The sequence below is a fragment of the Drosophila gunungcola genome, unplaced genomic scaffold, assembly GCF_025200985.1.
Source record: "Drosophila gunungcola strain Sukarami unplaced genomic scaffold, Dgunungcola_SK_2 000063F, whole genome shotgun sequence".
In the NCBI taxonomy this organism is placed as follows: domain Eukaryota; kingdom Metazoa; phylum Arthropoda; class Insecta; order Diptera; family Drosophilidae; genus Drosophila; species Drosophila gunungcola.
The window spans coordinates 125,059-142,557 of record NW_026453226.1 but is presented as its reverse complement, the minus strand read 5'-3'; the positions used below and the strand labels follow the sequence as shown (position 1 = coordinate 142,557).

The window sequence follows — 17,499 nt, the reverse complement described above, 5'->3', positions numbered from 1 at the left end:
AACTCTTAAAAACAACTGTAATGTCTCTTTCAACAGTTTATTTTTACATGATTTCAGTACTGTCTCTTTAAACAGTGTCTTTCTCAACTGTCTTTTTACTGTCTCTTTCAACAGTTTCTGATTCAACTTTTTCATTACTGTCCCTTTCAACAGTTTATTTTTACATGATTTCATTCTTAACTCCCAAAAACAAATGTACTGTCTCTTTCAACAGTTTATTTTTACATGATTTCATTACTGTCTCTTTCAACAGTTTCTGTTTCAATTAAATTATTTAAATCCTTATTACAACTTTCAAATTCAACTGGTATTTGACCATTTGGCATTTTTCTTATGTCATCATGAGCATATTTAAATTTTCTATTATTTGTCAAAGACCTGAGCATATATCTATCCCCCTTTAACAATTCAGTTATTTGAAACGGCCCCCTAAACTTTGGAGTTAACTTTGTTTGATGCCTCTCTTCATTTTTTAACAATACGAAATCTCCATCCTTGCATCCAACAATTTTAGCCCTGTTTTTATCAAACTGCTCCTTGTTATATGTTGCTGCAGCTGAAATATTTTGACCTGCTCGTGTTCTTACTTCTGCCAAGTCGACCTCTTTTACCATATCGCAGGGTGGAAGCAACCCCAACGGGCGAGCAACTTTGCCGATAAACAATTCCAAGGGGCTTGCTTTTGTCACTCGACTTACCGTACAGTTCAAGGCTAATTGCCAAGATCGATTGCTAGTTTCAACGTTCTTTAAGGTGCTCATAATGCGTTCAACTTGACCATTGGCCCTACTTGCACCTGTCGCAATAAAATGCAAATTAATTTTTTGTTGTGAACAAAACTCACTAAATCTAGTGCTGGCGAAACATCTGCCCTGATCCGCTATTATGCGATTTGATACTCCAAACAGAGAAATAACCGACGTGACAGCATTTATGCAATTTTCAGCATCAATTTTAAGCGTGTGGGTTAAATAAACAAATTTAGTGAAAGCGTCCACCTGAACAATGATATATTCCTTTTGATCAGACTTGCCACTCAACTTACCAGTTATGTCGATGTGAATGGTGTGTCAAGTTGTATTTAGTATTGGATGTATTTACAATACAATACATTTGGTATTGGAAGAAGACTTACTTGAACTTTACCTGAAGAAGACTTTGACATTTTACATGTAATGCAGTTATCAACAAACTTCCGAATACAGCTGGACATATTATCGAACCAGTAATAGTCATAGGCCTTATCTAAAGTCATCTCCCATCCCAAATGCATGATGGACTCATGAATTTGATTTATTACGGACCATCTAAATGGTCGAGGAACAATTGATAAGGTTCGAGTACTACCATTTCGCTGAATTTTTCGATACAGTATTCCTGCTCTCAATTCGTAAGTTTTAGCAATGTCCTCAGCAAGAGAATTTTTTTTAATTTATTTACAATATTAACTATTTCAGGATCTTGACGTAGTTCGGCCGAAAGCCAGCTGTCAGATATTTCCGCCAAATTAACTCGTTTTTCTAGAATTTTGCAAGTCAATTCTGCTGAAGGCTGATTTATTGAAAAGAAGTCAACATGAGACATTCGTTTGCATTTTTTAAATTGTATGTCAAATGTAAAGGACTGTAAATACACCCACCATCTTTGCACCCTGGGACATAGATCCTTTTTAGTTCTTGATGCTTTAAGTGAGTTACAATCAGTGAAGACAACAAAATTTCTACCGAATAGATAATGGCGAAAATGTTTTATAGACAAAACAATAGCAAGAGTTTCTAGTTCATAAGAATGATACCGTGATTCAGACGGAGAAGCAGCCTTACTAAAATATTCAATGACATGAGACTTGTTGTTGATTTTGTGTAACAAGATGGCACCGTATCCCCGTAAACTTGCATCAGTATGTAACTCAATCGGATGGTTCGGATCAAAAATTACTAAAACTGGCTTTTGTGTAAGGATAGAAATAACTTTTTGTCTAATTTCTTCATGTTCCGAACTCCAAACAAATTCATTCTTCTCCGAAGTCAAAAAATATAACGGTTTCGTAAAACAGGAAAATCCTTGAATAAATTGCCTGAAGTAAGACGCTAATCCAATAAATTGGCGTAAAGCAGAGACTGTCTTAGAAGGTGGCAAGGTAATTAACGCTGTAACTTTAAGCGAATTCGGGCGGATTTCACTTGCACTCACTTCATATCCCAGATATTGAACTGTTGGCTGAGAAAAGAACATTTTTTTACATTGAATAAGAATCCAGCATCCGTGAGACAATTAAGAGTAATTTGCAACCTTTCCAAAGCCTCACCATTACGTCATCCATGTAAACGACAACAAACGTATTTGCAAGGTCTCCAAGTGCTTGCATGACTGTGCGCTGAAATACTGAAGGTGCGTTTCTGAGCTCAAAAGGCATTGCCAAAAATTCATATTGCCCGTCTGGGGTGACAAATGCATTACACTCTATCGATTCTTGCCATAAATTCTGGCTATCTGATCTGATATAAGTGGCAAGGGATATTTATCTGCGACTGTATTAGAATTTAATTCACGGTAATCAACACACAAACAATGAGTGCCGTTTTTTTTGTTAACCAACATTATGGGACTGGCGTGAGGTGAGCACCAATTCTCTTTCATTTGGGCTAAGCCTATATGGTCTTCTTTGATCAATTTTTCTTGGGTCTACTAATTTAATATTCATTTCACCCGAACTAAATCTAGTCGAAGGAATTCCATTAATAAAAGCTTTTGAATACTTTTCCAATATATCTTGTAATTTATCTCTATCTTCTCCCACAGGATCGGTATTTAATTCACAAAATTTCTCATCATTTGAACAATAGTTTACAGCTTTTGATCTAATAATTTCGAATTTTCCTGGTGAAATTATAACATTAGATCCCGGGTACAGTACTAATATCATTCTTCAAATACTTATTGTCCAAAACATGAAACAAAACTTCAATACAGTGTTGGTATATTTTTACGTTGTAATGTGCTACATATGCCGCCACTACCAATACCCTTCAAAATCACTACACTGTTAATTCTTTTACCAACAAATTTGACACTTATCTTTTGTTTTATCAATGAGCATTCCGATCCAGAATCGAACGTTGTTATGAACGTCTCGCCTTGATGAACCATCTCTCCTTTGGGCTGAACCACTTCGCATAGCGCCACTTTTTTCATCTGGTGTGTATCCTTGTGTTTATCCATCTTGAACTTACTGTAATGTGTTGAAATATGACCAAGTTCACCACACTCAAAGCAGGTTATATTCGCTTTTTTATGGTGACCAAGTGCGGTTATGTTCCAGAACGTTCCATGAGACGGAGGATGATTTTGCTGCTGTTTAGCTCGACATTCCATCATTTTGTGGCCTCATTTTCCACAAAAACGTCACTTTATTGTTGAAAGTTTCGGACGATTTATGTCAGGTGAAGATATTTCCGCTTGCAAAGTTTTTTTTCTTTTGTTGAACGTGATTGCTTTAAGCTCGGTTTGCAATTCATTTCTGGTGCGCATATTTAAAGTAAAGGTTAGGCGCTGCAATCTGTTATCAACGTGAGCCATCTTGGCAAGCGTCACCGAAACTGCAATTTCCTCCACATTCATGTCACGCCATTTCTTGAGAAGTGACGACATCATTCGGCTAGCAAATTGGACAGCCATATTGACAGAAACATAGCCGCTGGCGTTTCTACACTGCCAAAACGCTGCATGAAAAGTTATTTAAATTCGTCCCAAGTTGTGTCAGGATAACATGTTTGTGCGACGCACTGCTAAGAAGTAAACTGGAAAAGTACATCATCTGTACCTGTCCTCGCTCAGAATCGCAATTTTAGATTTTCAAATCTGAAATAAGTTTGAACAAGCCCTTTTCAGTTGTAGCCCTAAAAAGGTTCTAACGAGAGAAAGAACTTTTCAATTCAAAATTTTTCAACTTATAGTCTATTAACCTTTCAAGCAAGTAAGATATACAGATTTAATATTCTTTTAATTGCTTTAATGCTGACCAAAAGTTAGCAATGCAGTGCAGTGGTATATTGAAAATGTAGTTTCTTTGGCAACATATATTGTGAACCAGAAAAGGGCCGTTTTGAATCTTTCTCTGTACACGCAGCAAGAGATATTTACTTGGAGCTGGTTTACTTGGTGAAAACCTTTGTTCCCTCACTGACGTCGTGCTTGGCCAACTTGGATTTTCCGACTGGTGATTGTTGAGCGCTTGTTGTATTGGGCCAGATGAGAAGCTTCGGCTGCAATGCGCTCGAGGATATCATTCACAAAGATGTTCATGATGCTTATCGCCTTCGACGAAATGCCGGTGTCAGGGTGGACCTGTTTCAGGACCTTGGAAATATAGATGGCATAGCTCTCCATCCTCTTGCGTTTCTTCTTCTTGTCGGTCTTGGTGATGTTCTTCTGAGCCTTGTCAGCCTTCTTGGCTTCCTTTCCACTAGTTATTTTAATTCACTTATGATTTCAAAAACACTATTCACTGATCATTAAGAAGAGAAAACGCGTTCATGTTTATACTTTTTTAGAACAATCTTTTCAGGCCTAAGGCACGCACCCCTAACAGAATGCAAAAGCAGATGAAAAAGTATAAATAGGTGGGTTTTATATATTTTTACTAGCATTCGTTTTCTGTGTTTTAAGTGAACTAAGTGAAATATAGTAAACTGACTGGTTGGGGAAAAGGTGGCAAAGTGAAGGGAAAGACAAAGTCCCGCTCCAACCGTGCCGGTCTTCAGTTTCCAGTGGGCCGTATTCACCGCCTGCTCCGCAAGGGCAACTAAGCCAAACGTGTTGGTGCAGGCGCTCCAGTTTACCTGGCTGCCGTGATGGAATATCTGGCCTTTGAAGTTCTCGAGTTGGCTGGCAATGCTGCTCGTGACAAAAAGAAGACTAGGATAATCCCGCGTCAGCTGTCCATTCGCAATGACGAGGAGTTAAACAAGCTGCTCTCCGACGTCACCATTGCCCAGGGTGGAGTTTTGCCCAACATCCAGGCTGTTCTGTTGCCCAAGAAGGTCGAGAAGAAGCAGGGCTAACTACATACTTGTACATAAAAACAAACCCAAAACCCAATCGTCCTTTTCAGGACGACCACGTTTTTACATAAGAATTGTAACGATTTGCAAATAGAGCGTAGAGCCAACTACATACTTGTACATAAAAACAAACCCAACCGTCCTTTTCGGGACGTCCATGTTTTTACCAAAGAATTGTGATTTTTCTAGAACAACGTTCATATTTCGGGTTAAAAAAATAGTTTTGCAGCGAACAAAATAATTTACTCTGATTTAGCGTAAATTACCTAGTTTCTTTGCCTTTCAAAATTTTAAGGTGCTTGAGACTAATACGATATTATGTCTTAAAACGTTATCTGACGGATTAGCAATCCGGTTAGTCTGCATCTGAAACTGTACCGTCTGCACAAAATGCATTTGGGAGCTAGCTTTATCATGAACATAGCTAGTGGTTGCCTTACCGCACATTTCTCTACCTGAATTAGCAACTGCCGAACGGCCGCGAAGAATATTTAATTAGTTTTTTATTTATAAATATCCATACCATGGCCTCTCGAAAACTTAAACATACAGGGTGCGGCCTTGCCTCTTCAGGGCGTACACAACATCCATGGCTGTGACAGTCTTTCTCTTTGCGTGTTCTGTGTAGGTGATGGCATCACGGATTACATAGTCCAGGAACACCTTCAGAACACCACGTGTTTCCTCGTAAATGAGTCCAGAGATGCGCTTCACACCGCCACGACGAGCCAAACGGCGGATAGCTGGCTTCATGATACCCTGGCTGTTATCACGCAGCTTTTTGCGATGACGTTTGGCGCCACCTTTTCTCAAGCCTTTGCCTCCTTTACCACGACCAGTCATTATTCACTCTATTTTATATTAACACACTGCCCGAAAGTCTCTGATGAACTAATTTTAATTTTTCGACGTCCCCTATTTATACCAAAAACCCAAGAAACCAGAGCGAGTATGAACTACATCTTTGCCTCGCTCTTGGTTCGCCAAATGAAATGGCGTCTGCTTCTCTCTCTTTCCAACCTTCGATTTTTACTATATAAGTAGGTAGCGAACGCGTTTATTGTGTTTTTAGAAGTGAACAGTAGTGAATATTCAAATCAATAATGGCTCGTACCAAGCAAACCGCTCGGAAATCGACTGGTGGCAAGGCGCCACGCAAACAACTGTCTACCAAGGTTGCTCGCAAGAGAGCCCCAGCCACCGCAGGCGTGAAGAAGCTCCATCGCTATCGCCCCGGCACTGTGGCCCTGCGTGAGATCCGTCGCTACCAGAAGAGTACCGAACTGCTGATCCTCACGATTTTAAGACTGACTTGAGATTCCAGAGCTCGGCGGTGATGGCTCTTCAGAAAGCCAGCGAAGCCTATCTGGTCGGCCATTCCAAGCGTGTGACGATCATGCCCAAGGACATCCAGTTGGCCCGTCGCATTCGCGGCGAGCGTGCTTAAGTCGAGACTGCATTAACTGACTACCAATGCGCTACCACATTTTATGCAAATCGGTCCTTTTCAGGACCACAAAATGCATTCAATGAGATATTTATTTATATTTTGCAAGCTTTTTCATTTTTAATTCATAAATTTGTACTATGTTCGTTTTTATTTCAGTTAATGATTCGCTTTAAAGAAGTGGTAGTTTCAAATGGCGTTACGGTTGTATGTGCCTAGCACAAACTATAATAAACATTCCTATACATAGTTTTTATTTCGGCTTGGATATAGTGTGATTTTTATAGAAAGCAAAGTTGTGTGGAACAGGAACAAACCACAAGCACTCAAATGTTATAAAAAAAATTAAAAAACTGTTAAAGTCACTCTAAAAAAAACTTAGCAACGTTTTTGAATCCTATATTTATTGAATAAAACATCAAATGTATTAAGAAGTATAACATTCCTGTTTTTATACAAGGATCACGGTTGTATGGGACAAGCACAAACTATATTGCACATTCAAACGTCATAAAAAAATCTAAAAACTGTTAAACACATGCTGAATATAGCTTCGAATCGTTTACGAATACGTAATTTAATAAATAAAAAAAAAAATAATAATAATATTATAAAATTCCTTTTCTTGTCATATTCTTCAATGTGACTTGATTCATATATGAGGCACAAAAAAGCCTCTTTTGGACAAACTACAAATAAAAATATCTGAAAAATTTAATCGACAAAAGTAAACAAATTATTTGCTTAAGAAAACTATGACTTTTTAAAAAAATTAATATTTTTTTCATTCCGTTGCCAAGGCTTAACTTAAAACATGTAATAAAATAACTTTTTTTATTGAAAAGTAAATTTAGTTTCAGTGTTTATTAAAGAAAAATGTTTCAATTTCATTTTTAATTGACAATTGTACAATTAATTGTTAGATTTCTTATTTTAAAATAGATTAAAAAAAAAATACTCATGCTATAAATATTAAGGGTCAAGGGTCAAAAGGTTGCCAAAATATTAAAATTTTAAAAATGCTAATAAAAATAATTTGTTTTTAATAAAGTTTTTAAACGCTTAATACAGGAAAATAAGTTTGCATTTCAAGTAAAAATCGCATAGTTACAGTGCTCTCCTCCTCGCCAGTTGAGAAAAAGGTGGCTGCCAAAAAGGCCCAGTTGCCACAAAAGTAAAGAAGCTCACTGCACCCGCCAACTCAGCAAATGGTGGACGCTTCAATCAGGAACTTAAAGGACAGTGGCGGATCATCGCTTCTGGCAATCAAGAAATATATTACTGCCACATACAAATGTGATGCCCAAAAACTGGCTCCAATTATCAAGAAGTACTTGAAATCGGCCATGGTCAATGCAAAGCTGATCCAAACAAAGGGAAAGGGTGCGTCTGGTACATTCAAACTGTCGGCCACGGCTAAGAAGGATCCCAACCCAAAGGTTGCGTCTGATGATAAAAAGGTTAAAAGAAGGAAGGTTAAGGTTAATCCGTTAAGAAGACCGGAGTCACAGCCAAAAATGCTGCCGGAGCTGCTGACAAGAAGCCCAAAGCTAAGAAGGCTGTAGCCACCAAAAAAACCGAAAAATAGAAAACCGAGAAGGTAAAAGCCAAGGATGCCAAGAAAACTGGAACCGTGAAGCAAAACCAGCTGCAATAAGGCCAAAACTACCGCAGCGAAACCGAAGGTGGCCAAAGCACCCAAGGCCAAAACAACGGCGTCAGAGAAGCCCAATAAGGCGATAAGGGAAACAGCTGCTCATGCTAACGCTAAGAAGCCGAAAGCAAAGACTAAGGATACAAGAGAAAGAAACTTTCCATTCAAAAACATTCAAATTATATTCTATTAAGCTTATAAAGCAAGTAATATAACAGATTTGCGATTTTTTTAAGTGAAAAATTGTGCTGCTGGTAACATCTTTAAAAAGGATTTAATAATGCTGACCAAGAGTTAGCAACGCAGTGCCAACTCGGTAGAGGCGATTTCTTCCTATGCCCTTTTCCATGCATAAGAAAATACATAATAATTATATTAAACAACTATATCACATATCTCAGGTGTAAATCCTTAATTTTTAAGATATAAAAACAATGACTAATTTTATCGTTTCATATTTATGGCGAATGGTAAATTGAAAATGTAGTTTCTTTGGCAATGTATTTGGTGGCCCTGAAAACGGCCATTTTGGATCTTTCTCTGCATACGCAGCAAGACATATTTACTTGGAGCTTGTGTACTTGGTGACAGCCTTGGTTCCCTCACTGACGTCGTGCTTGGCCGACTCTCCGGGCAAGAGCAGTCGAACAGCAGTTTGGATTTCCCGCCTGGTGATTGTTTAGCACCTGTTGTAGGGAGCCAGACGAAAAGCCTCGGCTGCAATGAGCTCGAAGATATCATTCACAAAGATGTTCATGATGATCATCGCCTTCGACGAAATGCCGGTGTCAGGGTAAATGTCTAGGAAATGTAGATGGCATAACTCTCCTTCCTCTTGCGCTTCTTCTTGTCGGTCTTGGTGAAGTCCTTCTGAGCCTTGCCCGCCTTCTTGGCTGCCTTTCCACTGGTTTTCGGCGGCATTATTTTAATTCACTAATGATTTCACAAACACAATTCACTGATCATAACGGAGCGTTTCATTTGTTGTCATATTTGGAGGGGGTAATTCAATAATTCAACCTTAGATTTATGGTACAACTTGTTTCTTCATTTAATTTATTAATTTGTATTTTGCATTGCGCTTTAAGATTTTCAAAGGCTTGAAAAGACATTAAAACCACATTAAACACTACACTTACCTGATTCAAATGACTTCCTACCCCTGGACAAATCCCTGATGGTGTGAATGCGGCGAGTTACGAGACTGCTGAAATAATATAAAAAATATATTTAAAACAAATACGCAATAAATAAAATCAAAACAAATATCTACACTTACCTGCCAAAACTGCGTCCCGATTCCTGCCCAATTCCCTCTGATTTAACTGCGGCGAGGGACGAAAACTCTGAAACATAATAAAAAGCACAATTAATAAGCATATGTGACTGCGGCGAGGGATGAGACTGTGGAAAAATTAAAATTAAAATAAATATGCAGTAAATACAATTAAACCAATGACCACACTTACCTGCCAAAATAGCGTCTTACTCCTGTCTGATTCCCTCCGACTTGACTGCGGCGAGGGACGAAACTGTGAAACATAATAAAAAAAATCACAATAAACAAGAATATGCACAAATAGAAAAATTAAAATCTTCACATATTTGCCACAGACGCGTCTCGTGCTCCCTGTCCAGATCCAGCTGACGAAGCTATGATGAGGGATGAGACTGCGTAGAAATAAATGAAAATTATAAAGACATTTAAAATCAAAATAAAAACAACACTTACCTGCCTCAAATGCCTTCTGGCTCCCAGACAAATCCCTACTGGCGTGACTGCGGCGAGGGATGAGACTGTGGAAAAACACTGAAACACTGCACGAAATACACATACGGCTGAACCTCCACCTTTGAGTACAAGAATTGAATCTCCTTTGGTAGTTGCTGCCCATCAAAAGTTATTTTGACCCGGCCTGTGGAAACAAGTTCATTCTTGATGTTTTTATCCTTTTTCATAATTCTGCAAACATCTAAAATAGGAATCTATGAGCTTAGGAGATCTAAGAGCTCTTCATTTTTAAGATTGGTTGGAATATTAAATATTATGCCTGTCCTGCTTGTGAAATGCTTAAAAATCTTCGGAATATAACCCTCTCCTTCTAACTCATTACAGCTTGCTAGATTGTTTGCTGAAACGGCCGAACCACATGTGATCTTGCACCTCCCATATCCGATTCTGGCGACTTCCTCAATCCCGCCAATTTTTAACTTTTCCAAAGAAGCCGACAATTGAAATTGATTAATCGCTATTCTTTGTGCAGTGTTGCTTAGCTTGTCTATGCAGACCACGAACGGTCTTTTATGATTTTCATCGTAGCAGTTCTGAGAAAAACTTTTTGTTGAACTTACAGTTAACTACAGGCTTACACCCGTTTTTTTCCATTCTTCTGTTCCTTTATAGTTTCCATTTTTGGGGCGGTTTTAACGATTGTCTTTACATCCTGTGGTTCTTTGCTCTTTGTAGCAATAGTTGATGCGACATAAGTTGGTTTGACTTTCGGGATGGTACCACTTGGTGGAGGCTTTTCGTTTTTCTTTGTCAATCCCATTTCAAAGGAATTTTTGGCGTGTTGGCTCTTCCTACGAAAGCGCGAACGTCCTGGAAATCAAAGCGTTCTTGGAAAAAACTATCGAAAACTTGGCGGCCAAATAAATTCACACGGATTTGAGTCAAGAGCGCACAACCTTCACCACTGACGGCTGAAACGCGAGTGCCAGAACACGTTTAAATTAAATTAAAATCGGAATTACTTGTTGAATAGACAACGTGTTTGCATCAGCGAAGATAACAGTGTGACCCATAACTGAAAATCCCAAACGTAACCCAAAATATACTTACAAAACAGCTATAAAAATAGATATAAAATACTAACACATAAAAATGCGATGTTCATACTATTTGCCGCCATTTACTGTACTTAGATATTACAAATACATGTAATCAGAGGACAATAAATATCTCGACCAGAGGATTCTGCTCAACAGTCTCCTCCTGAGTGTCGTAGAGTAAACTTGAAAAAAGGGACGATAACACTGAAACATAATACAAACACAATTAATAAGCATATGCACAATAAACAAATTATAACAAAATAACACATATCTGATGAAACTACGTTCTCCGACTCCTGTCCTGATTCCGCGGAAGAAGCTGTGGCGAGGGATGCGCCTGCGTAAAAAATCAAAACTATAAAGACATGTAAAATCAAATCAAACACTTTACTTACCTGCCTCAAATGACTTCCGGCTCCTGGACAAATCCCTGCTGGTGTGACTGCGGCGAGGGACAAGGCTGCTGAAATAAAATAAAAATATAAATAAATCCACAATTTTAAGTGCAACAACAAATCATTTAAGAAACAGTGCATAACATAATATGATACAAGCGCACAGAGACAAAACACTCGACACATAAAACACTCAATTGAAAAACTCTCGTCACCAACACCATAGAGTAAGAAATGTATAGAGGCACCATTTGCTCTGCCGCTCTCTCGAGTGACTTTTCCAGTGATGCCACCTAGACTAAAACAGGGGAAATTTTCAGTCTCTCACGGTTCGATTCGAACTTGTAATTCGGTCCCGCGGTGAGTTTCTGCATCTGAACTGCTCGCTCCCATTGCCAAGGGCTGGTGCGAGCAGTGCAGTTGCAAATTCACCATGGGACCGAATTGCAAGTTCGATCCAAAAACTGAAAAGTGGGGTGGGAAATCAAGGTTAGCCTCGAACATGGCTCTCAGCAGAGCTTGGGCAGAGGTCCGGGCAGAGCAAATGGTGCCTCTATATAATTCTTACTCTATGCCAACACAACACAAACTCAACGAAGAATAAAAACAAAACAAAATATGGTTTTGCCAGAGGGAAAACGCTTGAAAGAAACCTCTGGCTCTAAGCGCGGGCGCCCCTCTGACGCTGCATATGACACTGCCTCACCAATGTTTATCGCGGTAATGAATAGCCGTTTTGATGAACAAGCCCAGCTGATCAAGTCCACCATCCGTGAGGTCGAGGAAAGGATGCTTGAGGTGCTGCAGGAACGGCTCTTGGGCGTCACCACGGAGATAAAGCAGATGGCCGATCGCATGTTGCAGCTAGAGCAGGAGGTTGAGGAGCTGCGCTCCCTAAAATCCCAAATTGGCACGGTGCAAGGAAAGCTTGACGCACAGCATGCCAAAAGCGAGGCGTGCGCAGTGCGTATGCATGGCGATTCTTTTGTGGGAGGAGAGAAATTAAGACAGCAGTTTAACAAGCTCTGCTTTGGGACAAACCTTGTTCCGGCGCCGAGAGTCCGCGACATTTTTAGGGTCCGAAAATCGCAAAATTCACTGGTTGACCGCCAATTCTGATAAAATTGGAAACTACGAGGAAAAACGTTTCACTTCTTCGCGCACTGGCTGATTTCCGACGCACAACAAAACAGCAACTGAGCATACACCTGTTGGGCTTTGACTCGCCGGCCGCTCTCTATTTTAATGAGCAGCTCACGAGAGATAATTTCCTCATATTTAAAGAAGCCATGCGTTTGAAGAAGCAGAAATCTCTTGTTACTGTTTTTACGCGCCGTGGGACTGTGCACGTGAAGTGCAGTGCGAGAGAGGACATTTACATTATCCAGCAACTTGATGAGCTCTCAGCGATCACGGCTGCTGAGTCTGCTCTCGCCCTCTCTGGATCCAGCGCACTGGTTGCCGAAGTTACCCCTCGTGCTGCCCAAAATAGCTTTCGTAAATAACATCTCTTATGCAGCTGATCTCTTTATTTTTATATTTTGTAAGAGTAATTTAGGTTTTCTAGTGGTAATCTTTTTTCGTTCAAATCTAGCTTGTGCCTTCTCAATTCATATGTGCCTTTCCCAATTTACCTTATACCCCACTATTAATGCAGGTCAGTACAAATAATGCAACAGCGAGCAGTCTGCTGAGAATTTTGTGTAAACAAAAAGTTGGTCTGAAGGCTGTCCACATAAATGCTCAAAGTTTGGTCAGAAAAATGGATAAGCTTAGGGAACTTTTTGTAGGATCAAATGTTGATATAGTGTGTGTTTCAGAAACATGGTTTGTAAGTGGCTACAGTGACGTCCCTTTTGAATGTGATGGCTACGTGTTGCATAGGTCAGACAGATTAGAACACGCAGGTGGTGTGGCGATTTTTGTAAGCAACAAATACACTTCGAAGCTTATTAAATCAAACCCGATCGAAGGTAGAGTTGAATATTTGTTTCTGGAAGTCGTAGATCCTAGTTCCAAATCAAAAATGTTAATCTGTTGTATTTATAGACCCCATCGAATGACCGAATATACTGATCTCTTAGGGTCCGTATCAGACATATCCTGGCTGGAGATCTTAACAGCAATATGATCAGAGAACAAAGTGTACAAAATGACTTTAACTCTCTTGGCCTAAGCTTGGTAAACTACCTACGCATTTCACAAGTACCTGTAGCTCTTTGTTAAATGTTTTCTTTGTTAGTGAACCGTCAAAAATCCTTCTCTATGACCAGCTGTGTGTGCCAGCGTTCTCTAAACATGACTTGATATTTATGACATATGATTTTATTTCTGACAATTCAACACGATTTTTTGACTATAGGGACTATAAATCAATCAATCTCAACAACCTACTAACTGAATTTGACACTTATGTAAAGTTGGGTGTATGTATGTTAGACTTTGTTTTATAACCACAAGAAAAGAATGTACTGAAATGTTATAAGATATATTGTTCTTTATTATATCGTCCGTTTAGATCGGGACTCATTTCTCGAATGCTCACTTAAGACTAATGTTGGCTTGGCTTACAATTCATATAGCTGCACGAGCAGCGCCGCGGCCAACGCTTATGTATCTCAATATATATGTTAATGTATACGTAAGTGTATTTAGGCGGCACAAGCAGCGGCCGCGCATGAGAGGGAGAGTGTTATGCTCACATGGTAACCGAATGGTCGGCCGCGCATGCAGACATGCCGACTCAGCATTTAGGATGTGCATAACATTGTTGTGTGGGTCGAATTGCTTTGCACTTGAAGTGCTGGGAATATTCGGACATAAACAAATGCTACAATGTTATAGTGATATAAGCGGTACAGTGTGTACCCAATATATGAGCATAGTTATTGTGTTAGGTATATATATATATATGTTTATAAAAATTAGCAAATTAATAAAAAATTTTTTTTTTTGTTATTATTATTATTTTTTTTTTTGTTTAATATAGTAAATATTGGAAAACTTAGTGAAGTTGAAACTTTGAAAATTTATGCGACTATTTCTTATTATTTATTATAAAATGTATTGTATATTTGTATTCCTATATTTTTATTATAGTAAGGTAATAAAAATTTTTTTTTTTTGTTTTTTTTTTTTTTTGTTTTTTTTTTGAAGAGAAAATTTTTGTTATTTTATTTCTTTTTTTTTTTCTTATGAATGGCCATCCTACAAAATCTATTCTATAAAAATTTTTAATCTATCTTTATGAACTGTCTGTGTTTTATTTTTCACATTTAAAATAGTTATATTATTATTGGATTCTATCTTCTTTACTATATATGGTCCTGAATATTTAAAGTCTAGCTTATGGCCAGTTTCATTTTTTAATAAAACCTGGTCTCCTATTTTTAATTCAAAGTCTAAACTATTTTTGTCGTATCTATCTTTTTGTTTTTGTTTATTAGTTTCTAGCATGTTTCTGGCTCTTTTATATGCCTGTTCTAATCTAAATTTAGATTCCTTAGCATAATCTTCTATATTATATAATGGTTCTATTCTATCTATGCTATTGAAATGTTTTGATAGGTTTGGAGTTTTCCCAAAAACTAGTTCATATGGACAATAATTATGTGCCATAGAGGGTGTTGTGTTAAAGCAGTATACGAAGTATTGTAGCCATACATCCCAATCTGTTTTATCAACTGAGATGTATGAGCGTATGAACTCGTTAAGTGTTCTGTGGCTTCGCTCCACTGTTCCGACAGTCTGGTGATGGTGTGCAGTAGAATTTATGTTTTTGATATTTAAATTTTTACATAAATCTTCAATTATTGAATTTTTATATTCCGTTCCCATGTCCGTAATGAACGTCTTCATTGGACCGTACTTCAGAATAAAATCTTCGAATATAGCTTTTGCTATTGTTTTTGCACTTTTATTTTGAATTGGTATTGCTACAAGGTATTTTGTTAAATCGCAGATTAAAGTAACTGCGTATTCATTCCCTTGTTCAGACTTAGGTAGTGGACCGATCGTGTCCACGATTACCCTGTCAAAAGCTGTTTGCGGTGTTTCCGTAATTGTTAATGGGGTCTTCGTATGCGTGATTATTTTCGCTTTTTGACATTTTAGACATTTTCGTACGTACTCTGTAATATATCGAGTCATTCCTTTCCAAAAGTAATGTCTTTTGACCTTGGCCAAGGTTTTAGAAATGCCAGTGTGACCTCCTTGAATTGGTTCATCATGGTATGTAGACATAATTGCTTCTTTTTCTTTTTCAGAATTTATTAGGGTCACCGGGTTGAGTAGCGCTACTCTCAATGATTTTAATGTTTTATTGCCCATTTCCTTGAAATTATCTATTGAAACGTATTCAAAGATATTTTCCCACGGTGCCACTTTGAGTTGGCTGATTTGATGTATACCGGCTTGCTTCTCAAGCCTTTGGAAAAACTGACCTAAGTCAAGGGCTCCATTGGTATATAAATCGCTAAAATCATATCTTGCAGTAACTTTTTTTCCATGTTTAAATAAACATAGCATATTTTTTACATGCAAGGTCACTACTTTACGTACTTCGTCATTGTTTATGACTCCGTATACGTTGGGCTTTGAAGCTTTTTCTATAGATTGCCTAGGCAAGTCTATTTCTTTTTCTCCTGCGCAGGATTTCTGTCTACTTTGATTTCTTGTAGTGACTTTATGTATATTTCCGGTTATACTTTGTAGTGCTTTGATGGTTATTCTTGATAACGCATCAGCTACGTAATTGTCTTTTCCCTTTAAATATTCAACTGTGAAGTTATATTCTTCTAATTCTAGCCTCATACGTGTCAGTTTGGAACTTGGGTTAGTCATTGAGAACAAGTATGTTAACGGTCTGTGATCGGTTTTGATAATGAAATGTTTGCCATAAATGTATGGTCGAAAATGTAATATTGCCCAATGTATTGCAGCTAGTTCCTGCTCGGTAGTACACTTATTACTTTCTCCCTTGGTAAAAGCTCTTGTTATGGTTTTGAGTTAAAACCGCTCCACATGCTTGCTTACTTGCATCAGTAATTATACAAAATTCTTTACTAAAATCTGGATATTGTAGCAAAGTAGGTTCCATAAGTTTTGTTTTTAAATATTCGAATGCGTTTTGGCATTCAGATGTCCATTCAAAAGGAACATTCTTTTTACATAATCGTGTTATGTGCCGTGAATAATCGGCGAAATTTTTTATGAATCTTCTGTAGTAATTGCAGAATGCTACAAAACGTCTTGCGCTGTCTGCATCTTGTGGGACTGGATAATTCAGTATGACGTCATATTTCTTGTCATCTGGAAGTATTCCTTTATCTGTGCACTTATGACCTAGAAAAGTCACCTCATGCATAAAGAATGAACATTTTTGTGGATGTAACTTTAGGTTGTATTTCCTACATTTCTCAAAAACGTCTGTTAAGTTTTTAAGCATATGTTTTTCGGAACAACCTATAACTATTAAGTCATCCATATAAAGGAATGCTTGTGAAGGTTCAAGTCCAGAGAATGCAATAGTCATCATTCTCTGAAATGAATTTGGCGCTATTTTTAAGCCAAAAGGTAATCGTGTGAATCGATACGAGCCATTGCTCGTTGAAAAGGAAGTTATGTCCCTTGAGCTTTTTTCAAGTTCTATTTGATGAAATCCTGACATTAAATCAAGACATGAAAAGTATTTTGCTCGACCTAGTTGGTCTAAAATATCATCAATTCTAGGGAGTGGAAATTTATCGGACAATAATTTTTTATTTATCTGACGATAGTCAATTACTAATCGCCACTTTTTTTCTTCGGAACCTGGAGCTGATTTTTTAGGGACAAGCAATAATGGGCTATTGTATTCCGATACTGATGGTTCGACTATCCCGTCGGTGATTAGTTTTCCGACTTGCTTTTGAATTTCGTTCACCTGACCATGTGGGCTTCTATAGTTTTTTATGTAAACGGGTTCATCATCTTTCAATCTCAGTTTTTGTTTGTAGAAATTATTTGTGCTAATTGGTTCGGATTCTAATCCGAATATGTCATTATATTTTTTACATAAATTTGTGAGTTGGGATTTGAATTCTGGGGGAAAATTTTCTGACAATT

General features: G+C 38.0%; 1 protein-coding gene and 5 pseudogenes across 1 annotated transcript; 3 read left to right on the top strand and 3 right to left on the bottom strand.

Moving 5' to 3' along the window:
• Positions 1-4,139: 4,139 nt before the first annotated feature.
• Positions 4,140-4,537, bottom strand: LOC128264272 (histone H2B-like; annotated as a pseudogene).
• A 55-nt stretch (positions 4,538-4,592) lies between these two features.
• On the top strand, positions 4,593-5,063 carry LOC128264271 (histone H2A-like; annotated as a pseudogene).
• Positions 5,064-5,603: 540 nt separating this feature from the next.
• Positions 5,604-5,906, bottom strand: LOC128264270 (histone H4-like). The gene has a single exon (XM_052999680.1). It carries the CDS (start codon positions 5,904-5,906, stop codon positions 5,604-5,606), a length of 303 nt encoding a protein of 100 aa, XP_052855640.1.
• Positions 5,907-6,144: 238 nt separating this feature from the next.
• LOC128264277 (histone H3-like) lies at positions 6,145-6,744 on the top strand (annotated as a pseudogene).
• On the top strand, positions 6,704-8,357 carry LOC128264269 (histone H1-like; annotated as a pseudogene).
• A 369-nt stretch (positions 8,358-8,726) lies between these two features.
• Positions 8,727-9,085, bottom strand: LOC128264276 (histone H2B-like; annotated as a pseudogene).
• Positions 9,086-17,499: the final 8,414 nt, after the last annotated feature.

Excerpts from the sequence above, each read along its gene's own strand:
- LOC128264270 (XM_052999680.1), bottom strand. The coding sequence starts at position 5,906 with ATGACTGGTCGTGGTAAAGGAGGCAAAGGCTTGAGAAAAGGTGGCGCC.